The sequence below is a fragment of the Cinclus cinclus genome, chromosome 14 (assembly GCF_963662255.1).
Source record: "Cinclus cinclus chromosome 14, bCinCin1.1, whole genome shotgun sequence".
NCBI classification, from domain to species: domain Eukaryota; kingdom Metazoa; phylum Chordata; class Aves; order Passeriformes; family Cinclidae; genus Cinclus; species Cinclus cinclus.
This window is the reverse complement of record NC_085059.1, coordinates 10,388,007-10,412,087: the sequence shown is the minus strand read 5'-3', so window position 1 is coordinate 10,412,087 and position 24,081 is coordinate 10,388,007. Positions and strand designations below refer to the sequence as shown.

Sequence of the window (24,081 nt, the reverse complement as noted above, 5' to 3'; positions counted from 1 at the left end):
AAAGGCCTGCTGCTCACTCCACTGGTCAGCAGGTCAATGTCCTCTTTACAAAGGTAAAAGGGCCATGACCAGAGCTGGGTGTCTCCCTGACTTGCTAAAAGCTGAGGAGGCTTGGATTCACCATCTCCCACAGAAAAAGGGTCAGCTCAGGGCGCACATCCCTTTTCAATCGGCCCAAGCCATTTCCACTTCTTTTTCCAAGGGGCACCAGTTCAGCCCTGCTTATAGCAACACAGGAGGTGCAGAGCCTGGAGCTTGGTGTATCTTCCTAGCAGCAGAACAGACAGACTCTGTGGTCACCACCGTGGTCTCAGCACTACTCAAAGAAAGTGCAAACCAAGGCTGGTTCAAGTGCCCTCAACCACATTTCTTGTATTTTGAAGAGGAAACTCAGTGAACACCTGCTGACACAAAGTTCACAACACAAAGAGGTTTTACAAGTTGTGTTTCCAATAATCAATAGCCACATCAATGCTGGGGAGGCACAGATATGGCATTTGAGTGTAGTCCTAAGGCTAGAATGGGTTCATTCCTTCACAATACAGATAAAGGATGGAACAGTTTGGAAACAAGAAACCAACAAGACATGAGATGCTACTGAACTGCATGTCTTATCGTATCTCCCCACACACCTTCCATGCAAAGGCCAAGTCTGTGGCATGGCAACTAGTGACAAACTGATACATATATATATATATATATATATATGCAGCTGAAGAAGAAAAGTCACCTCTGCTCCTGAACAGGTTTTAAAACCCCAGTAAAAGGAAGGAATGCCAGAACTACACAAGGGCTCTCTCTCCACTATTTTTACACAAATAATGTTGGTCTTGGGTGGAAGGCAAAATCCTACAACATTCTTGCATCTCATGGTGGAAAGCAATATTCTCTATTTGCAGATCTAGTAATAAAATCATGTAGTTGACTACTGGCATGTCACCCCACTGAATGTGACAGGGATTCAGTATCCCCTTGCCTGCCATGTACTGGAGGACTTTACTGGAGCTGGAATTATGACCAGAGGAAGTCAGTGCTTCAGACAGGACAGGGAACTCCTGTGCACACAGACAAAAATGCACCTCCTTATCAAGTTTTTCTGACCAGAGTTGCTCCTCATATCCAAAAATAAAACTTACAAGAACTTGTCATTTGGTAGAAAATAATTCTGCTGATGCAATAAGACTGCAGGCACTTCTGTCCTGTAAAATACAGCTAAATTCCTCCCCATCTCCAAACTATTCCTGAATGCAAGTTGCAGTGAAGCCAACAGGCAAATCCTTCAGAAAACAAACAGCTGAGGCACAGGCTGCCTGAAGCATCCCCACCTGCCTAGGATGTGTCATCTATTGGAGAGCAGGCAGTTAGCTGCAGCTCAAACAGCACATGCTGACTGAAAACCATCCAGGGACAAGCAGCAAGCCCCAGGACCCTTACGACTGCACACACTGCACCAGCACTTCCCATGACAGGCTGGTTTTAAAATCAATAAATCACCTTCTTATCTGATACAAATGAACTATTATTTATCTCCTTCTTTTCCCAGGTTAAACCCCGTGGAAAGTATACCTGTCAGGCCCTATATTCTTCCCACTAGAAGCCAGGCAGCCAGCCAAATTCCATCTACCTACAACCACTTCTGAAAATGCTTCTGCTCTCTGGCTGTAACTAAATACCCCAGATAACAGCTGGCCATGAGCTCAGCCAAACATATATTGTCTTACGGTATAACAGAAAACTCTGTTTACACAACAGCTTTACCTAGACAGGATTTTGTAAACTTTACACTAAAAGTAAGACTGGCTAGTGAAATTGTCAGAGTCAAAAGCCTGCCCAGGACAACACACCATGCCACCTGTGGGCTAAAGCAAAGACAGAACTGAGCCACAGTCTTACAAACCCCCTCTTAAAACAGTCTCAGAGGCTGAGCCAGCAGAGCACAAAACAAAGCATTGCCTCTGATGTACCTTACATCTCCACAGGCTCCATTCTTCAACTGTAAAACGAGGGCCACACAAAGCTCTCCAAGAAGAATGGCAGGTTCAGGTGTGCTCACACAGCAACAGACATGAGCCAGTGCACGTCACCTCTGCTCAGTAACCACTCACTGCTCCCATCTGGAGAGGGCAGAACTGCCTGGGCTCTGCTGACACCCCGATTCACTCTGCCCACACACCAGCCCCCAGCACAAATGGTTCATTTGTAGTGGGAAAGGGGCACTGCACTACCATGCACAAACCCTCAGGGAGTGCCTGGAAAGCACCCCAATGTCCTGGGATGACACCAGTGCAAAAATGCAACATAAACCCCTGATGCCCAAAAAGTATCAATGGGCTCCACTTGCTTATTCATTTCCATGTGCCCACTTGTGTACATAAAGCCACCACAGCATGAAATTCAGGATGTTCTCATGCTGTGGCAAGGAGGGGGATGAGAACAAAGGCATAAAATTACTCCAGAGAGGGCTATTAAAGTGGAAGTTTGGAAATATAAGAAATTTGCCTGCACACCAAGTTTCCATCTGTGCACAAGTACAAAGGACTTATTTTGGTACTACCAAAGGACCACATTAAAGACAACCACAAGGAGATGTGAGAAATAGGGAATGAGAAGGAAAGGAGAGAAATGGGATCACCAGCACCAAGGAGAATAGTGTAAAAGCTTTCCTCCAATAATACTTCTGGGAATATGTAATGCTGGCACTATACCAAGAGACAAGTTTATTAAGGGAAAGTTTTCAGATTTCTGATGAAGTCAGTGTAACTGCAGCTAAGGCTACAAACAGCCCACTGCAATGGAAAGCCAGTGCCAGCTCCAAACTGGGGCCAAGGAAAAGCAGGCCATGAGCCCTAGGTGGTGAGGGCAAGCAGCAGGGACTTCACAAGGGGAACTCAACCCACCAGGAAAGTCCAACAGAGCTGCACGTGAACAACAGCCAAAGAGAGTGCCCCCTCAGAGGGGATCCACAGGTCCTGCAGGGTCCCACCTGCCATGCCTGTCCCTCTGTAGACTGAACAGGACCTCCAACCTGAAATGAACCACCCTGTTGCTAAAATACTGCTCTGAAAGACAGGAAATTACTGAGAAGAAGAGATTCTGTTGCCACTAGTGACCTTTGAAGCCTCCTGCAGCTCCCTGGAAGCCAGCTGGAACACCCAAAACTATGTCAGAAACTTGCTTCCCAGCTGCAGGAATATAAGCAAGTAGTTGGTTAGGTAACATCCTGCCCCCTAAGGCAGAATGGCATATGCACAAAGAAACAACCCCAGTAGACCCTCTCATGACCCACTTTTAGGATTGTGATGACCTTGAGAATTTCTCACCATATCTACACTTTTAAGAAGATATTGTGATCTCCTATCCAGATCACTTGGCACTGCCAGCAGTGACAGCTCATATGCTCCCTGTGCACCACCACACACAGCCAACGCTTCTGCTCAGCCCTTGTCTCCTCAGCACTGACCACTGCCTTAGGAGAACCACAATTCTCGTGGCTCTCAGCCCCTCTGTCCCTGCTGACAGGTCAGGACAGCAAAGGGGACTCCTCAATTTAACTGCTGAAGCTGGAAGGCATCCTCACCTGCACACCCAATAGAGCTGCAGCTGATGGCTTTGACAAATATCAGCTAATCTGGGTAAGATTCTTACAGCAGAGGGACACTCCGGTATTTACAACCAACTGGAAAACAGGTTTTTCCTGACATCCTTCAGGAAAGTCACTGAGAAAACAAGTACAGGATCTCAGCAACCACCAGGCCATACAAAGCTTTACCAGAGTCCTAAGAATGGCTCAGCTGCCATGTAGAAAGGAATCCAGCACTTGCACAGAAGGAATAAACCTTTCACATGACAATCAGTACCAAGAGAAGCATTTCAGAAACAAGGACCATAGTCTCCAACCCCCTACCTTGCTATCCAGCTTCTTCATTGTCACCAGGTCCAACGACTTGAGTGAGTGCCCAGTGGGGGTGATGAAGTAGAGGCACACGTGAATCCTTGTGTCATGGTAGTTGAAGAGAGACCGGCGGATTTTCAGCTCTTCTTGCAAATAGTTTTCAAACTGCGTATCAATGTACTCTACGATTGGCCTGTAACTAAAACCATCCCATTAGCAAACCAGCTACTGGAGCACAAATCTAAATCATCTAAAGGCTGAAGGAATCCTTCTAGACATTCCATGATATCTCTTAAAAACAAATTGTAAGACTAAAACAATTTAGCTTTTCAATGGGAAAAGAGTGGTGTTTACACACAGACCTTATAATCCAAAGGTTGCTGGAGATTCTTGAGGCTGCACTGCAAAGTCTAAGGACAGTGGAGCACAGGAAGATGACTACTTTCCCATATCAAACTTTGCCCAGATTTTAGGGCTCAGCCATCTGACTGTAGCAATGCAATATGACCAAGGAGACACCTTGGAATCCCTGAAAGCCTTTACATGGGGCTTGAACAAGATGTCTGTGTAGTTAAATGAGACAAATTCAGAACAGATAATTCTTGACCCTGCTCTAAGGACAGCTGGTTTACAGTTCATGCTCCTGGAGGACAGCCATCCCTGCTGGAAAGACCTCCTGTGATCTCTCTTTTTGGCTGTTCACCCATTTCCGTCTACCCTCTGTCCCCAAAACCAGAGCCACTATAGGCAGCCACTCCTTTAACAGAGACACAAACACTTCTGCAGCACTGCAAGGGGAACTGCAGGCAGTTGATGTGGTTAGGCACGAGGCGAGCCCAGAAATGCCAAGCATATGGCACAAGACCTGCCTTTCATCTTTATTTATCTGATCCCCAAATCCAACCGCATCCACAATGGTCAGCTTCAGGTGGACATTGCTCTCCTGCAAGTCATATGTGCGTGGCCGCAAGCGAACCACGCTCTCGTAGTGACTGGCTTCCTCCGTCTCAAACGTGGTGTTGAAGAGGGTGTTCATGAGCGTGGACTTCCCAATGCCAGTCTCACCTAGGGAGGACAAATCGTTAGCTCAGTGCAGCGTGAATTTGCCACAGGTATTTCAAAAGACGTTGATTAGAGAACTAAATTACTCTGTGGAAGGTCACCACAAATTGCTCGTGGACAGACATTTAATTATCACACAGGTGTCTGCCTTCTTGAAGCCCTCCCATGCTTAATGCAAACAACACAGAGCACTTGGGTTTTGTCTCCCAGTATCACACAAAACACATCAGCACAGAAATACACACTATTTTCCATGAGACCTGGCTTTGCTGGGGATTCTGCACTAGAGAAGCTGTGGAGAGGACAATTTTAGTAGCCACTGTAGTACACCTGGGATGCATCACAGAAACCCGTATCCCAGAATATTTGGCTGACAAGCTGTTTGTGAGTCAAGAAAGGCTTTGAACTGCTGTTCCTGGTAATGAAACAAGATTGATATTTTCCACACTGGCCTAGAAGAGGCCTCATTTAAATTCCTTATTCACTACACACAGCCCTACTGGTCATGGAGGTGAAGAGAGGCAAAATCCAAGGAAATAGCCTTCTACTCTCTTTTCCCAGGCAGTCCATCCTGTTATCACTTCAGCAGAGACAGGCACTGCTGAGGAGCCCTACAGCAGATACACTGGTGAGAGAGCAGAAGGGTGGGAAAGGTTCTGCTCTACAGAGATGCCATGTCTGCTGCCAAGGACTTTGGAGTCTGTCATTGTTCCAGCACCTCAGACTCTGCTCTTCACAGAAGCATAAACACCTCAGTGCTCAGAATGGGGCAGAGCATGCACTGCTTCCTACCAGCTGTGGCTAAGAGTTGTGCAAGGAAATAAAGCCAGCTGGTGCTCTAGATTAATCTGAAAGCAGACTTATGAAGTAAGTGAAGTACACTTCTGATGTAAGCCACATTCTCCTGTTCAGTTGTGGACACTGTTGGGAGTAGGAACTGGCAAACAGGGTGGGGCTTTTCTTCTCTTGTCCAAAAAGATTTTTAAAAAAGCTAAATGAGAATGTAGAAATATCCATTCTGGTACCCAAGAATGACACAAATTAAAAATGTATTGACTTCTGCTGTAATTACCCTTCTGCTAAGAATAAATCTGTGAATTTCAAAGGCAATTTCAGCCATACTTTTTATTTGTGGTGTGGATATGCAAAAGTGACTTGGGTATAGCACAGGCACCTTGTGTAAGTTGTCAGGGTGTCACTGCACAGTTTATACAAAACCATAGGAGCTGCTGTCTCTTGATGTATTTCTGCTGGTCTAGCAGGTTACAATACTTCAGACCTCATACACCATACAAGGCCCAGCCAAAGCAAAAATGATGCTCATCTCATCACTGAAAGGAATTGGTCTCTAGTACTCCAGCCAGCATTGCCTGCTAGATCACATCAATACCAAAATTAGAAGCCAAGAATACAATGAGGTTATTTTAAAGTCAATAAGGAACACTCCCCATCCCTTTCCAAGCACAGAGATGACCATGCTTCATGCCCTCTGACACCTGGGAAAGCCCTGACCAGGCACAGCTCAGACACAAACCTCTTGTGCTCAGATTTGGGGTGCAGGCTTACATTCAGAACTGACCAAGTTATCAAAAGCAGCTCTCACGTAACCCATGGTGCATCTGACTATCACACCCAGCAAAAGCTGCTCATGCCAGCCACTCCAGTTTACATATGGAAATACTTAACTTGCTATATATACAGCCTTCCTTTGATCCTTCCTATTGCAAAGCTACTGCAGCAGAGATGATGAGCAATACCCCAGTGATTACAGAAATTCTCCTGGTTTGATTCAATGTGTTTTTTAAGAGTTAGGCATTTCTGACTTGCTTAAGTCACTGACAAGGTTTGTGGCATAGCAGGATACTCAAGAAATCCTGGTTCCAACCTCCCCCCATGCCTGTTTGCAGAGGACCGTGCTCACCCACACAGAGGATATTGAAACTGAAGCCTTGTGTGACAGACTTGCTGACCAGCTGATCGGGGAGGCTGTCGAAGCCCACATGGCCCCCCAGGGAAAGGTTCCTCTTCTCTTCATTCTGGCAGGGAGAAGAAGCCAGATTAGCAAACTGCACTGAAATGGCAAATAGAGACCAAGATCACCCACCCTCCTGGGCACTGCAAAGCCCAGCAGTGTCCTCAAGAGCTTGTGTTTTGGCACACCACAGCTCAAACACCCCAACAGCCACCAACAACTGGAAAAGGGGTGTGAAACATGGCTCTTCAAGGGAATTAGATGAACTAAGCTACCAGGCCCCAAAGTAGAGAGAACAGTAGAGTGAGCTTCAACTACATGCAGCTGGAGAAATCAGCAAAGGAAAACCCACCACGGCGTGTTTTAGCACTCATTTCTCTTTAACTTTTTTGTGGTTTTGTATTTTATTTTCTTAAACCCTCCAGCAGCAAATGCAGCTTGACAGACTCTGCATTTTTCCCCAAGTACTTGTCTTTCCCCTCTTTGCTATTGCCACAAGCAGAGAGGTTTGTTCACTCAGGCACTGTGTGTGCTGGTGGCACAGTCAGGGCAAGGACCCCCCTGCCTGTGACCAAACAGTTTTCCACCGTTCCTCTCTGTTCCTGCCTCCCCCGTATGCACTTTGCTCTCCCTTCTGTTTCCTCCCTCCCCCAGAGAAGTTGATCACCTGTAAAGGCTTTGCTTAGGAATTAAGAAAAAAGAATCCAAGGACACAGCAGCTCTAGGACCTGTGCTATACAGAAAGGAAGTGCAGAGCAGCCATAAAGTCCAGCAAAGAGGAGCTGACAGAAGGGTAGTTTCTATTTCTAGTGGCTAAAACCACTAGAAGTTTGGAATTTCAACATATGCTCACCTCTCTGTACAACTAAGCAATGATGTCTGAACCAAGGGACCAGTCCACCATACCTGGAGCCCCTCAGGCACTCTTACCCACCCATGGAAAAGCAAGGAGAATGAATTGTGATTCATTCACCCTCACAATTTCTTTGGTAATTGACTGTTTTCCTTAATCACCAGCACATGCAGAAGATGGGAATGGAAAAAACGTCTGCCCTTGGTTTGGCTCTGGTTCTTCTCTCTGTTCCTGACTACTGCAACTTAAAGTCCCAGCACTAAGACTGAGAGAAAAGTGCATTCCTGCAAAGAACCTAAGCTGCCTGTGAAACTTAAATGAAGTCAAGAGGAAAATAAATTACATCATAAGCCTTGTGTATTGCTCTGTGCCTGCAGTAAGACTGCTAAACAAAACACAAACCTTTGTTCAACTCCATCTTGAGTCAAAGCCTCCTTTAGCTCTGCCTTTGGTAGAACAAATACTCTCAGCCTTGAAAAAGAAACCATTTAAATCACAAGAACAACTCATGAACAGCTGAAACAACTTCCATGCCTCACACACAAACCTTCTGGCTGTTCCACTTAGCATATTTTACCCACTTTCAGATGATTTTAGCCCAGCACTCTCCCAAGGGACTCCCTGGACAAAAACACAATTGAAACATTGCTTGGGGCTCCTGTGAACAGTCCTATTGTGTCCAATCAGGATCAATCACATTCACTAACTTAGTAGAAAGAGCAATCATTTAAAGTTTCCATGTGTAACTGATGTCAGCAATTAAGGTTTTGAGATGGCCAGAATTTAGGTGAATTAAAAACAAAAACAACCCCTAACACAAGATCTCTCCAAGTATAACTTTCTCCCACTCACCTGTCAGCACAGCGAGATGCTACAGCTCAGACCCCAGGATACCAGGTATTTTAAAAGTGAATCTGTGCTGCTCCAGTCAGCTGAATGCTGAGCTGTGGATCTTGCATGGGGTGGCCCAACTGCACTGGGAAAGGGAACTTGGGATACGTTCCATGTGTGCATGTGTGTGGTGGGAGAAGACTCAAGAGTTGGTTAGGTCTGGTTTTCCCCTTGAGGAAGAGACTGTCACAAGGTGCAGGAAGCCACTGCAGGCACCAGTTGAGCTCAGGGGGCTTCCTCAGGCTCTCAGCCCAGTCTCTCAGCCCCCGCTTCTCATCTTCCCGGTGTCTATCTAGACACCACTTTGCACAGCTTAAAATGCCAGTTCCCACCACTGCAATGCAGTGACAGCTGAGCAAGCTGTTCCCACAGAAAGTCACAAGAGTTTGACGGTTACGCTTTGTGCCTTTTCATTTTAAATAATAAACAAAAACAAGCAAACAAAAACACAAACCAGAAACCTGGAATGACATTTTGGATGGGAAATAAATAAAGGGTGCCGATGGCTACGATTAGGCTGAAAGTGCCTGAGGCTGGAAGGAGGTTTCCAGGCAACAGGCAGCACCACTGATTTTAAAATAGGCTCCAGCTCAGCAAGGCTGCATTTAAATAGGCTTCAGCAAGGAAAGGCTGCATTGAAAACTCAGTCATGCCTTGGCTGCAGGAAACCCAAATGCATCCACACAGGGCTTTTTCTCTTCTTTTTTTGGCACTCAAGTGGAACACACCAGGATAGGAATACACCTACTCCGATCTGCTCACTGTCTCTCAAAGCTGCTAAACTAATGAGCCAAACTTCAGTGGAATAATTTTTGCCAGTGACCTTCAAATGCAGTTTCCTTCATTTCTATAAGCAGCAGAAATAACCTGGTTCAAATTCAAGGCACTGCTGATACCAAAGCAGAAAACCACTTACTGTGTTTGCAGTGTGTTTAGCTGTCTTTCAGCTCCAGAGGGATTTGGCTGTGTTAGGAAAAACAATAGCAACAGCTGCTGGGAAGTAATAAGACTAGGAAAACAAATAAAGAGGGGGAGAAGTCTTCACTGTTTTATTCTTTCCCTCCAATCCATCGGGCTTGGAAACCTGACAGTCCTGTGAATACAACCACTACTTCTGCTCACTTGTGGAGTCTGGTGTGCAGACCTGTGCTGGAGAGGAACCTGCCCACATCCTGATGAGAAGCCCCAGATGACCAGCCCTTTTGGCCAGTTCCCACATGACAGGGCGGCTTTAAAACAGCTTGGAACAGTTCACCTGCTAGTGAAGACAAGTCACACTCCAAACAGAACCCCTTCCAGCAGAAAAGCCAGCCTTCCACACTCATCATAAATAGATGTTCAATCCAGAACATGAATACTGCAATAAATGAGGGCATAATGAGCGATAATGCAGCAATGTAGGGGGAGTTTGTTTGTTTTAAACAAAAGCTAAGGATTTCAGTAGAACTTTCTCCATACTTTTTGCCAGCAATGAGAGTGCCTTGCAGGATAAGAGCTGGGCAGGTCATATGGCAGAGCCAGATCAGATCAGGCCACTGCAAGAGCCAGGCAGGAACACAGCTCTGCCCCTTCCAGTTGCACTGGTCCCAGCAACACTCCTACCCTCCACAGCATTCATGTGAACCAGGTCCCTCCATCTCACAGCCTGTAGACACAGCTCTGCTGCTTCTTGCCAGGCGAGACCCCATCCTAGGTCTGCAAAGAACCACGAGGCAGCCAACCTTTCTTGAAGCCCATTTCATCACTACACAACATAATAATTAAGAGTCTGCAATGGCTCCAGGTGGAAACTCTCACCTCAAATAGCCACAGCAGCCCTGAACATCCCTTCCTGGGTCATTAATAACATGCTATGATGGGGCAGTTACCAGGGTTTTACTTGCAGTCTTTGAACATGCTCTTCAAAGATTTCTTTTCCTTGAGCTGATCTTCAGGCTTGAAGCAGAGAGCCAAGGGAATAAATAATATTTTCAATCTGGAATTTTGTGGGAAATGAAAGATTCATCATAAGGTCAGAGCAGAATTTATGTATTTTCAAACTCAAAGTTCTTTAAACATTTTCACAAATGTTCTGGCCAGGCACAGAAATGGCATCTGGGGGCATGGCCACAGGAACAGCCATCCCAGAGGAACATCAATCTGTAGCTCTGATTTGACAGCAGCCTCACAGAACCCTTTTCTCAGCATGCAGCAGAAAGACACACATGTCCTTGGCTGCACAGATGGACACATTTAGCTGAGCACCACAAGAACTGAAACAAAACCTCCAACCATAGTACTTCAAATGCGCCAGGGGGCTGCCCAGCTCCTGGACACACCCTGCTGTAGGCTGAGGATGGATTTGGGATGCACAATGGCACACCAGCCCATTCCTGTGGCCACACCAGCACAGAGCTGCCCAGGGGAAAAAAAACTGCGCTTCAAGCTCACATCGGCTTCCAAGTCCATCCCCAGCAGGGTCACCAAGGCTGGCAGGAAGATGAAGCAGTATTGCTGCAGGCAGCTGGCCACAGACCACATCCACTGCAGATGATATGTTATCTGGCCCTTTACTGAAAGTCAGACAAGAAAAGGCAGCAGAGAAACACAGCCAGAGAGACCAAATCCAGATCCCCATAAGAGGGTCAACACAGCATCACATATTACTTAGGCTCTTCTTCACAGTGATTAAAGAAACCTGTGAGAAGTGCACAGGCTACAGCTTCAATCTGTGTGCCTATGATTCTTCAAAAAATAACAACCCGATCACAGCTTCTCCTCATGCTTCACCTCCAAATTAGCATCAGTTTCATTCTGCGTCATTACATTTTTCAGCAGCTTGTTCCAGGAAAAGTGGTTTTACCACTGCCTGCACAACCCGGGGGAATGTCAGCAGTGGGACCAGTTCCATGTTCAGCTGCAGAGTGTTCCTAGCTGGGGCTCCTGGTGCAGAGCAGAGCAGCATACTGCTTCTAGATATGCTAGCCCCTGCTTCCTTTGCTTTCATGAGGAGCACTATAAACAGAGTAGACCTTGTATAGAGAAGATAATTCTGATATCAGTTGGTTAAAAAATAATCTCCCTAAGTATCATCTCTCAATTAATTCCACCACAAAATTATCCTTAGTGACATATGCTTGTGTTTCCTGCTTGAGACAACCCTCAGGCTTTTTTTCCTGAATGATGCAGGTGAAAGCATACGGATAAACAAAAGCATAATTGAATGCCACAATCATAAATGGTAATACTTCTTTTTTTCTTTTAATGGTGATACTTATTTTTAAGGACCTGGCATTATGGGACTTGTAATGTAAACCCTGGGCCCTGCTTCATCAATGTACAAGCAACTGGTGAACAAAAACCAAGACAGAAAACAAAACATCACATGGTTTAGGTGATAGAGTGTGATGACTCCTGGATGCATACCCTGAGGGATAGCAGAACTTTTCTGTGTCTGAGCTGCCCTTTCTCATTTCTGCAGCCTAACAAAACATAAGTAAGAAAGATGAACAGCTGACTTTTTCCAAGGGCAAACAGCAAAGACCTACAGGGAAAGAAGGAAGGAAATTGAGTTTTCTCTCCTTTCTGATACATGAATAGGGCTTACACGCCAGTGTAAGCAGTGACCTTCAGCCCAAAGTTGTCTGCTGCTCCCAAATGCTCCCTCCAGTACCTCTGCATCACCATCCTGGGATCTGTGACCAGGCTACATGCCAGCCCTACACAAGAAGCTTATGTCTTCCAAGAGCTCACTAGGCAGCTGTATTTCAGGTCCTTCTCTTCCCACAGTTCTCCCATTTACGTTTTACACACACACAGATTTAGAAAACACAAAAATGCAACAACACAACAGGGCACTACATGGCACTTTTCCACAGCACTTAAATTCCCATTTCTGAGGAATACTTTTGTTTCTAAATTCCTCAATCCTGGATGTCATCCTGACCTTACACCATGACAAATCCTCCAGTGCTTTGCAGCCTGGGCCCAGGCATTATCTGTGTCACGCCGATGCCTTGCAGCAGGTGGATGCCTTGCAGCAGGTCTGTGGCACTGGCTGTTCCCAGGGAGCACAGCTTTACCCTGCGGGGGAACACGCGGACACAAAGTGCCAGGCACACGGCAAAGAGCAGAGCACACACAGATCCTCTCCCCTCCGATTTACAGTCAAGCCAAAACAGAAGGAAAAACAAGCGCTAGCAGATTGCAGGTTCCTGACCAGAGTGACTCAGAGAGAGGCAGGAGGAAGAGCAGGGAAGGCTCCCCCAGCTCTGCCCCGCATGGCCACAATGCCGCTGCAGAGCTCCTGCGGCAGGACCAGCGCTGCTCCGAGGGGCTGGCCCGGCACCCGGCACAGCTGGGGACTGCTGCTGAGCACAAAACAATGACTTCACCCCCTTGATGCCCCGTCCACAATCCACAACAGTGTGCGCAACACAGAGATTAACGCATGCACCAATGGGGTTGGTAGGATGCTATTCCCTTGTCTCCCGCATGGAAAGACATGGAATCAGGAAATCATTCCATCCTGATGCAGGGAGTCTTGTTTTGCAACTGTGAAGAGAAAGGACTGAGTGATATTTGGCTGTTTATCCGATCCAAGCAGAGCAAGCTGGTCCTAGGTACAGGCTCATGTGTGCTGGCACTGCAGCAGCTGCAATGCCAGCTGCAGACACTGCCTTGGCCCCTCTCAGGATGGGCACTTTGGGCAGCAGTCCCACAAACCATGAAACAGAGAGGGGCTGCTTCAGGGTCCAGCACATGTAGGTCCCTAGCCCAATCCCACAACCTTCCCCAAAAACCCACCACTGCAAGATTCCTTGCAAAGGCACTTGTAGTTACCATCATTTCACAAGTACACTGAGTCATGGAGCAGTTGAGTACTTGCCTAGAGACCTTTGGGCAAACAGTGTCAGAAGCCAAATTCAGCTTCTTTGTTCAAGTAGGCACTCCCTGGGGCTTGGCCCAGCTTCTGGATCAATGCAGAAAAATTTGATAAATTACCTCTCTCTGGAGAATCTCTCCATCTATGAATGCTGGCTCAATAAATGCCACTTGACATTTACAAAGCAACGGCAGTGAATACAGACTCATATTAACATGAAGAAAATATCTCTTTTGCCTAGCTCAGAGCTGAGGGGCAGTTAACAGCAACACCACACTTCATGTAGGAAAAACACCTCTGTGGTGTGAGCAACATTCAAAACAGTCACAAACACACATGAAAATATTACCTGTCCTGTACACACAGGCTTAATGACTATTAGATGTATAACAGATCAGTGAATGGGATTGCACTTTGCAGCCTATTAAATAGAAGGAGATGGTCCAACAGAGGTAATGGGACGAGATTGGACAGTGTGAGATTCTGAGCATAGTACATCTTAACACAGGGCTCAAGAGAGGTGGAGTAGGCATGACCTTGTGGGTGCCTTTGGCACTGGAGATAAAATGAAGCACACTCAGCTGGGGCTGGCCAGTGGAACTCTCAGCACCTCTTAGGCTGAAACTGTCACATCTAGATGGCACCTAATCTCAAAGAGATTTGCAAAGTGCAAGCACACACCCAGTTCTGAAGGTTTTCAGTTAGCATGGACTTAAAATTTCAAATCCCCATCATGGAGTACTTAATAACAGGCTGGGGAATGAAGAAAGGAAGAAAAAGCAAGCCCACAGATGCAGGGCTTCTGCTGATTTACCACTTGTCTTACCATACCAACAATAGAAGATGAAGAGCTTCGTCTTCTCTGCTGCCTCCTGCTCCTGCCCACTCTGGTGGTGGTACATTGTCAGTCAGCCAGGATGCACCTGAGACCCTGAGCCTTCTACGCCTGTGCAGGGAGGGCAACTGTTGTTTTTTCCTGTTGTAGCAACGCTGAAGAGCTGAAAAAGGCAACATGGTGATGCCTAATACTGCTGCTCCCTCCAGCAACGGCAGGGCAGAGGCTCAAGCGCCTTCCCTTCTTTCTGTTTTCCAATACCCAGTACACAGGAGCACAGCCACATCTGAGCCAGATCTCTTGAGTGTGGGACGCTGTGCCAGCCAGCCAGCCAGCCATCTCCAGTTGCTGCATGCTCACAATAAGCTTCCAGCCTACATTGGAGTCCCCCCAAAAAACCTCACACTAAACAAACACAATTCCTGACCCGCCATCGCCCACCCCCCCTCCCTCTCCCCTAAACTGCTCTTCTAAGAATGCAAAGAATTTTCCCAGACACTCAGGCCTTTATTCATATCCCTCCTGGCTCCCAGCTGCACTCCAGGCAGGCAAAAACATCACTGAAGAAACCACATATGGAGTCACCACCAAGACATGCCAAGTAAAAATTAGAGCCACTTTATTTTACAGAAGCAAGAAGGCTCAAGAGCTGAGGTTCTGCCCTTTAACTTTTGGACCCATCTTGAAGAACTATTCACAGACTTAAAGACCAGCAAGTGACCGGTGAGTGCATTGTGAAGTGCAATGCCCAGCACCTACTGAAAACAAGTATTTAAAAAAATCGTCGGTCCAGTGCCAACGTTTCACAATGTCCCATGTGCCAAGGGCAGTCTCGGGGAAGCAAAGGCTCTACTGCACCCCAGCGAAACCCAGTGCTGAACACACACCGTAACCTCCTCCCCTAAGAAGGTGCACAGGGATTTAAATGAGAAAGCCAAGCTCCTTTGAAGGGAGGAACTCCTTAGGCAATCTCCTTAACTGCTTTCCTGTATCCAAGGCAATGGTTCCAAAACGCATCTGGATTCCTGCGGCACACCTTGTGCTGTATCCCAGGCACTCCCAGCAGCCAGCCAGGAGCAGGGACCTGCACACTCCATGTGTTCTCCTTCTGCACCAGCCTGCTCCCTTCAACACTTGTAAGCACGCAGCTGAACTGAGGGCACTGTCTTCAGCTTCACTTCAGCCCCAGCAGCCTTTCCTCCTTCAAAAGAGCACAACAAACCACAGAACACAAAAATCCTACACACATCTACAGAATCAAATGGCACAAATTAAATTAAAACATCAGGTTTTCTGATGCTCAAAGCCAAGTCTCAAGGGAAAGTAAAGCTCCTCATCTTCTTACACCACACACAAGATGATCCATTCACAACCTGTGAATGCAACATCAGTTTTAATTTTCTGCAAACAAACATACTATTTCTTGCTTAAATTCCTCTCTTTTTTACACCACAAGCAAAATTCCAACATGCTTGCTTTCCTTAAGCTGTTATTTAGTGATTTCCCTATAACATTTCCCTATAACATTTAAAGCCTAATAAATTAATTGTGAAGTCTTTCTTAATCAAGAGAGGATTAAATGGGCATTTTGCCTCTATCACAAGTCTTGCATGACAGAGTTTATAATGGAGCAAAGCAGGATTCACTAGGCATTATGTATACAGTGTTTTGCAAACATGAAATCTGTCTTTGAAAATTAAGAAAAGTTGGTTAAAATAAATCAAGCTATGGAACCAAAAATGAAAGACATTTCCTCCAAAATGACCTTAAAGGATGAGAAAGTTCAGCTTCTTGGCAGCCTGAGAATTCCATCTACCATAAACTATTCAAAACCAAGCAAAGTCCAAAACACAAATAAAACTTTTAAAACAGACTGAAAAAAAAGATCCTGAAATACCGACAATGCAAACCAACACTGCCCCAGTCAGTATCTTTTAAAATTTATTTATTCAGAAGCTGCTGAGGCTTTTCATTTAATGGACTTCCCAATTAACCCTGTCAAGAGCCTAATCTTAGCACCTTATCTAGTACAGACTTTCCCCAAGTTCACCCAAGGCATCAGTGTATGCCTAGTTTACACTCAGCTGCTCTGAGCTGAGCAATCTCTGGTTTCCCAGCATCCTTCCATGAGGAAGAAGAAATGCTTGGCAAACACAAGTGGCAGTGGGACAAAGCCAGGTGATAAACTGAGTACCTACCCTTAACGACTGGAATAAAAAAGGTTTGCAGCAATTTAAAAGAAGTGTTGAAGAGGGGAAAAAGGATCTGGATCCCCATGACACTAAACAAGCTACACTAGATAGCAGTCACGAAGATTATTTGCTTTAGTTACCCCTTAAAATAAACATGGCAAATTCTCACATACGTTTTCAAAATTTATTGGCCAATTACAATAAATACTATTATCCAGTATATTTCTAGAGAAGGGATATATAATGGGAACACAAGAGCTTTTGGTCACCACTGTATGCTTTTTCCCAGTTTGCCTTATGTAACCATCCCACAGCACCTCCTCAAACAGATCTTCCAGCTACTGACCACATCTTCTTGTAATAATGCCTGGAGAGAATATCCCACGATATATCACAGCAACTCAGCTCCTCTGAGGACTAAACCAGAGTTATCATACTAATAAGCTGACTTCTATATATCCTATTAACACATGCCTCCAGAAAGCCTCCAAGTGTATTAGCACAGAATACTTTTAATCTGAAGAATCAAGGCAATGGAAAAAAGGAAACTAAAACCTCAGTTTGAAAAATACTTGAAGTAAAAAGATAAGCTGAAAGGACTATTTGTTCTGTATGAAAATACAGGATAAATCTATATTTAGGAATATGATCTAGAAGCACCTTTGCTGCAGAAAAAGGGAAGGGAAACGTTGCTGGGAGGCCAGCTGCCAACCTTCCTCAGGCAGCATTTTACCGTGGCAGAGCTGAAAAGCCAGGATCAGTGTCACTCAGGATAGAATGCTGCTAGAAGCAGCATCTGGACCAGAGACCTGGCAATGCCCTTCTGCCCCAGCTGCCCCCACACTCCAGGCACCCCAGGAATGCACACACTGCACAACACAGTGACCACAGAGGATGGTGTCCTCTCTCAGCAACAGACCTGAGGATTGCATGGGAGATCCTGGTAGACATGGGAAGATTACATGTTCCAGCATCACCACAAACTCCAGGAACAGGCTCCACAGCAGCCACAGCTGAAGGCATGCCTGTACAGTCCTTTGCAGGCAGACATGAACTCAGCCAAGCAGAAGCTGAGGGCTGAGTCCTTCCTCTGTTACAGCCAGAGCCAGGTGAAGTGCTGGTTGCCTGCAAAGGACTTGAAGCACTCCCCACGTTTCCGTGCACACAAAATGCACTCATCATATCATCTCATGCAATGGTAAGGTGAGGATGGGAGAACCCCAACCCTTTGATGGAAATCCAACCCAGGCTCTCTGGCTCCACAGCTCCCTGTGACAGTCTGGTTTTGAGGCAGTGCAGCCAGAGAGGGCAAGAGCCCCAAGACAGGGCACTCCATGGGAACCTTGCTTGAGCTGTCTGACATCTCTGGAATTTCATGCATGTGGGAGACGGACACTTTTTGGTTTCACAGAGGAATATGAACATCTAAAAGTGGTGCTTTCACAGCCCTGACCTGGTCAGCCACAAGCCAAGAGAGGCAATTAGGGCTGTATCCAAGAATCCTGTGGTTCTCACTGACACCATTCTTCCCTGAAAGTCTCCTGTCATCCCATTTGGAGGATGCTGATTCCCTGTCTGGGTTTACCTTCTGCATCCCAATGTCACAAGCTGGAGGTAAGCATGGCTGCTTATGCCAGAGAAGAGACTCTGGAAGAAAAGCGCATGGCTTGGACTCAGGACAAACAGCATTTTCAGTATTTTTTTTAATTGCTTGGGCTGCTCTGGGAGAAGAGGTGGGTTCTTTTAGCTGTTGGACACTTTTACGATACATGAATACGAATGCAAAGCTTCAGGTATAAACCCAGAGCTCACTGCAGCTACACAGATGTGGGGAAGAGGAAAAACAAGCAGATTCTGCATAAACACAAGGCCCACCTCAACAAACAAGTACAGGACAGGACAATGTTATTTCCAAAGGCTGCACAAACAGGGCATCTGAAACAAACAGGGCAGCTTCTCCCATCCACAGCCTGAAGTGTGTTCAAAACATTCTGAATAATCAAAACTAATCTCATAAACATGCCCTTACCCTACACGGGTGGGGTGAAGTGTGCAGCGTGCCCAAACCCTGCACGTCTCCCTCAGTCCCATCGCCTCCCAAATTCCTCCTCTCAATTGCACAACCCAGGAAGAGCCAATTCAGCATCATGCCAGTTTCTCCCCCCTCCCAAGCTCCGAGCCAAAGGAGCATGGGAAGGGAAGGAGATGAGCGTGACTGCTGCTCTTGCAGACAGAAAAACAGCCTAGTGATGGAGCCCTTGGCTTGCACAGTGGTGCCTTGAGACGACAGGACTGGGGACAGTGGGGGCACTCAGAGACAGAGCTGTGTCTCTCCCTGCAGCTGGAGACGGCACTGGTATTCTGCCACAGAAGATAATATTTAGGGAGCTTCTGGGCTTCCAGCAACACTGGGGACTGGCTGACAGCTACCACCACAGCACAGATGACAAGCCCTGACACCATACCAGCCTCCTGAAATGGAGTTATTCTTCAGGCTCTCATTTGTTTTGCCAAAGCTGAGAGCACACATGGCCTCAGCCTCCACCAGCTCACGTCCTTCCACCCACTGTCTCAGCACTCACTGCAGTTATGAGCAGCTCTGGAGCTCCTACGCAGAACAACATGTTGCATCTCTGCTGCAGGAGGAAGAGACACCCCGGATTCAACAGCAGTGACAGCATCACAGTGGGGAAGAGAAAAAAAAAAAACCCAACAAAATTTTTGTTATTCTGGGCAACATTTGTATCCATACATTGAAATTAACTGCCATGGGCCCTGGTTGAGTTAGAATTAACTTCAGTGGTTGAGGCAGTCAGAGCTGGCTTCCTGTCTGAGGCCATGCAAAATTCCAAGGGAAGGATCACAGGGCCTGGAGACACAACCACCAATTTGTCCCCTCCAGTGAAAGGCCATTTTCTGCATCATTCCTTCCCAAAAAAACATACGCTACAGGCAGAAGAGCTGGCCAGCGCAGGGAGGGGAATGGTTGCTCCTGCTGGTTTGGCTTTCTGATGCCTGCTACCAGCTTGGAGAAAAATCTGTCACTTGTGCTCCACACTGCATGGGGGACCACTTGAGTTTTTCCAGGCAAAGGGTAAAATAACTGAATAGCAGAAACAGACAAATTTCTGGAACTTTCAAATGGTGCCAACTGCCTGGGTGAAAAAGAGAGCAGAGGGAATATCTGAATTCAGATTTACCCCATTTTCCACTGGAATTAAGCCATTGAAAGGTTTTCCTTGAGAGTTCATTTAGAAGAAAATGTGCTTAGGACTGTGATAAGACTTCTGGTCATGAAACACAGAGCTGCTCTCAGCTCACTCCTCAAGCCCATCTTTCAGAGACTAAGGCATCACCCTGGCTCCTTACAGGGAAGAGTGGGTTTAGGCTGTGCAGTCATTAAGCGAACCTTGAACTTACAGAAAGCAGCAACAACACATGAAGTTTATCACAATGTAGACGGTTATGGCAGGAACAGGCACCATCCAAAGGTTCCTCTCCTCCCAGAGATGGGAGCAGGTGACAAGACAGCAGTGGTGTGTAAACAGGTAGCACTCACACACAGCTGATAAACTTGCTAGATCCTCCCCAAGCTCAGCAACTCGCTGAGACAAAGCAAATCCCATAATGTATTTCCAGCAAAGAAGTTCCTCTTCAGCCTTCTTCTGTATAAAATGGTGTTTTATCTGCAAGATCTTCTAACGGACAGTAATTTATTGTAAAGCTGCCAGTAACAGCCTAGCTGTCAATCACGTACATGAAGAGAAATCTCAGGATTGCATATGGACAGCCATCCCCAACCACGCTGCCATGTACATGCATCCAGTGCTCTCTGACTTGGGCATCAATGTTCACACATCCCTGTCTGTGCAGGCAGTTGCGGTGTCCACGCAGAGCAATCAGCCAAAAGTTAGCTTTTCATGTTAAACTCTTATCTGAACCCAACCTTGAGACTGAGGATGCCTGCTTCTCACAGAACTGCTCAGTTTTGAGCCCACTGCCTTTGCACCTCCATGTCAGGCTGTGAGTTAGAGCAGATAGTTAAGCAACAGCATTTTGTGAGGTCAGTGGGTTTTATTTAAAAAGAGAGAAAGCAAAAGATTTGGGAAAGCAGAAGTCTTACAGTTTCAGTCCCACATCTCATCCCATTTATTCTCCTATGCATCTCCAGTCACTTCTCAGTCACTTTTTCCCTTTTCAGCTTTTCCAAGCTCCTTTAGAGCTTCTGCATTTCCCTGCTGCATTTCAAGCAGCTTTTGGCTTCCACTTGCATGTGCTGTTTCCCACCCAACATCCCAACATCCTTGCTAATACTGCTAGTGTCTGCTCCAGTGCACTCACCACACGTGCTGACTCAGCACCAGCCAGCTCAGGCAATGGAGAAGCTCTGAGCTTTAATGACAAAAGTATTTCATAAATGAACCAATCATTATTAGCTTTCCTTCCCCCTGGTGGTGAGCAGCTTCTGGGTCTCCAGAAGTGATGCCTGCAGCCCAAGCCCTGAACACAGCTGGGTTTAACCAGAGGAGATGAGCAGAAAACTTCAGTCTCCAGGGGTCAAAGCAAATCTCTCTCACAACACTACAGCCACAAAAACAAAGGTGATGTTGGTCACCACTGGTGTGATCCTGCTGCCTCAGAGGCAGCTTTCCATAGACGAGCTTCCTTTCATTTATTTTAGTTGGTCATTTCCAACAGCAGCATTTGAAGGGAACTTTATTGTGCTGGAGACAGACACATTCTGGAAGACAGTACAAGGGAAGCGTGCATCTGGAGAGTTTTCAAAACACATTATCCAAACCTAAGGATACTACACACCAGAATATCAGTGTCAGCTGAACACTCATAAATAGCTTCACCAATCATGACCCACTGTGTATCAAAACCCTACTTGAGAGGCCTTTTCCGCATTACTTCCTACTGCAAATACAAACAGCTGGTAAAAATAAGTGAATTTATCATCACCCTTGCTTGGCAGTGACAAGCTACTCCTACATGGACTTCATGCTCAGGAAGCTGAGGTATGACAATACATAATGGCAATAAGAAACCTGTAAGCCCCACAGAAAGAAAAGTCAGAACACCTGAATCATGAAGTTTCCATGATACTGCTGGATGAACAACTGCTGAAACACAAGCTAGAGGCAAAGGAAATAGCAGCTGGGACAGACATCTGCCCCACATAAATGGAAACAGGATGTTGCTCTCCCACCCACCTCTGCCAGGTCCGTGGTTCCAGGCAAAAGGCAAACAGACCTACTGCGCCTGCAGATGCCTATAAACCCATCCCTGCACAAAGCAAGCAGATTTCTTCCTTGTGGAGTTGGGCACTCACGCAAGCCATGCTGGAGCCCAGCCATTTCCCTTTGGTGCCCAAATGAGAAACAAGCTCCTTCAGGCGGTTTTTTCCCCCCCTTTATTTTTTTTAAATCAAACTGAGAGAGTATTGATGTAAGTACAACAAGCATTCAAGTACCCACATCAAAAAAGCAAATAAATTAAATTTTCTCCAGAATTAGGCAACATTTTAGGTTCCTGTAACAGCTACAAAAAGCTACACAGGCAACAGCAGGCACACCAAATTAACATCAAAAGTATTATATATTATACAAATGCAGAAAGAATTGCAGTGAGTGAGTCTTGGTGCTTCCATTCTCTGACACTGTCTGCCTTAATCTACTCCTCCCAGAGCCTATAAACATTAGCTTTCTTAAATAAGACCCACAATTCAACTTTCCTTTATGCAGGTTTTAAGAAAGTTACAGTTTTGAAAAGTCATTCCTGAGCCGGAAACTTTTGCGCCAGGATTCAAAGAAATTAAGTAAGGTTTGAAATCCGTGCCAAAAAGTAGCTTACAGAGCAAAGAGTAGTAGGGACTTGACTGTGCTCAAACGGCATGCCTATAATTCAGGCAGCTACCACTGCTGTTCCCACTTATTTAGTAATATCACACCAGACTATCTTGACTTTGGAGAGCTATGCTACTTAATGCAGTAAAAATGTTTTTAGCTCTGAGAGCGTACAAGACACACCACCAAGCTATTTAACGAGAACAGCCTTCCAACAACAACAAAAAATTCAAGCTGTAGACAAAGAAGAGTTTTGGGCCGGCAGATTTTAGCCAGATTGACTTCCGATAGCAGTTATACAACATGTGAGCTGCAGAGAGGCAGCAGTGCACAGGTCACGCTCCATATCTGCTGTACAGCATTCCTCATACTTTGGCTCAGAGAGCAGCCAGCCGGAAGGGTTTGGTTTACCCGTGTTTGAATCAGCGTGTCTCTCGCTGTATTATACACACGTCGCTAAGTTACTACTGCAGTGTTTGGATATCAGTGGTAAACAACCGGTATTTAGGAAGGTATGACCCCATTTCTTGCCTCCCGTCTTCGCGGGGTGATGCATGCCGCCAGACACACGGATCCCGGATACCATTCGTAAGCATCCCGGGCATCCCGGCAGGAGTTCCTGAACGTGGCGGTGCCGGTGCCAGGGCCAGAGGCAGCCGCGAGGCCCCGGAATCCCTTCATCCGCTCTTCCCTCCGCCCACGGCGCGGGCAGGACCTTCCCGCAAAGACTTTCCCCGCACCCGCCGCGGGCACCGGAATCGCCCCGCTCCCTCCCCCGGTTTCTTCGTCCCGTTCCCCCCTCCCCATGCCGTCACCGCAGTTCCGGCGGGGGCCGCCGGGGCAGCGGCTGCGCATCCCCCGCGGTGTTCTGGACCCACCACCGCCGGTGCCACCCACCATCCGGGGGACAAAGAAACCCCAAGCTGTGCGGTTGAGGAGAGGCGCGCACGAGAGCGAGGCGGTGCTTACCGAGAAGCGCTCCAGATCGGTGGCGGCCATGGCCGGGGATGGTGCGGCTCCGGCAGCGGGAGCGCCGCTGCCGCTGCCCGCCGCGAGTAGATACGGCTGAATGGATCCAATATGGCCACTTCCTGGAAACTCACTCCGCCTGTCGCAGGCGCCACCCGCCCGCCGGACCGGGGGAACCGAGGGGACGGGCACCGCCGGGGCGGGGCAGGGCGAGGGCCAGCCTTCTCTCGGGAGGTCCCGCCGCCCTCAGCCGCGAAGGGGAGTGGAACCGGGGGACATCGGTCGGGCGGGCCCTCGCGGCCCCTGCCGGGAGTGAGGTGCCCGTCTGGGGGCGAGCACAATGGCACGGGTGGCCGTGGCAGGAAAAGGGGGCTGTGAGCGCCCCCAGAACGGGGCAGCGTGCCTGCTGAAGGGCCGGGAGCATCCTCTGCAGGGGTCACACGGACTCATCTCCCCATCTCGGGAAGGTCTCCAGCGTTCAGGCGCGCTGGAAGGACATCACATTCCACAGGGCGGCGGTGCCTCTACACCGAGATGCCTCTGTAACGCGGGAGCCACACCAAAGCGGCATCTACAGCGTGGGTTTGAGCCGGGACACGAGTGCTCACGGCCATAAACGGCGCCCGTGTTTATGCTAATTTAAAGTATGCAACAGAGGGCTGAGGAGTCTTTCTCCATCGTTCTTTCCCACCCAAGGAACAG

At 47.2% G+C, this 24,081-nt stretch overlaps 1 protein-coding gene across 1 annotated transcript in view; it reads right to left on the bottom strand.

Moving 5' to 3' along the window:
- Nucleotides 1–23,467, bottom strand: part of SEPTIN8 (septin 8) — a 33,006-nt gene extending 9,539 nt beyond the window's left edge. Inside the window, exons 1-4 of the mRNA XM_062501910.1 lie at nt 23,380–23,467; nt 6,876–6,990; nt 4,762–4,957; nt 3,905–4,091 (exon numbers count right to left, since the gene is read on the bottom strand). Of these exons, the coding sequence (XP_062357894.1) occupies nt 3,905–4,091; nt 4,762–4,957; nt 6,876–6,990; nt 23,380–23,409 (528 nt within the window). The 5' untranslated portion in view covers nt 23,410–23,467. The remainder of the gene's footprint in view (nt 1–3,904; nt 4,092–4,761; nt 4,958–6,875; nt 6,991–23,379) is intronic.
- Between the last annotated feature and the right edge of the window lie 614 nt (nt 23,468–24,081).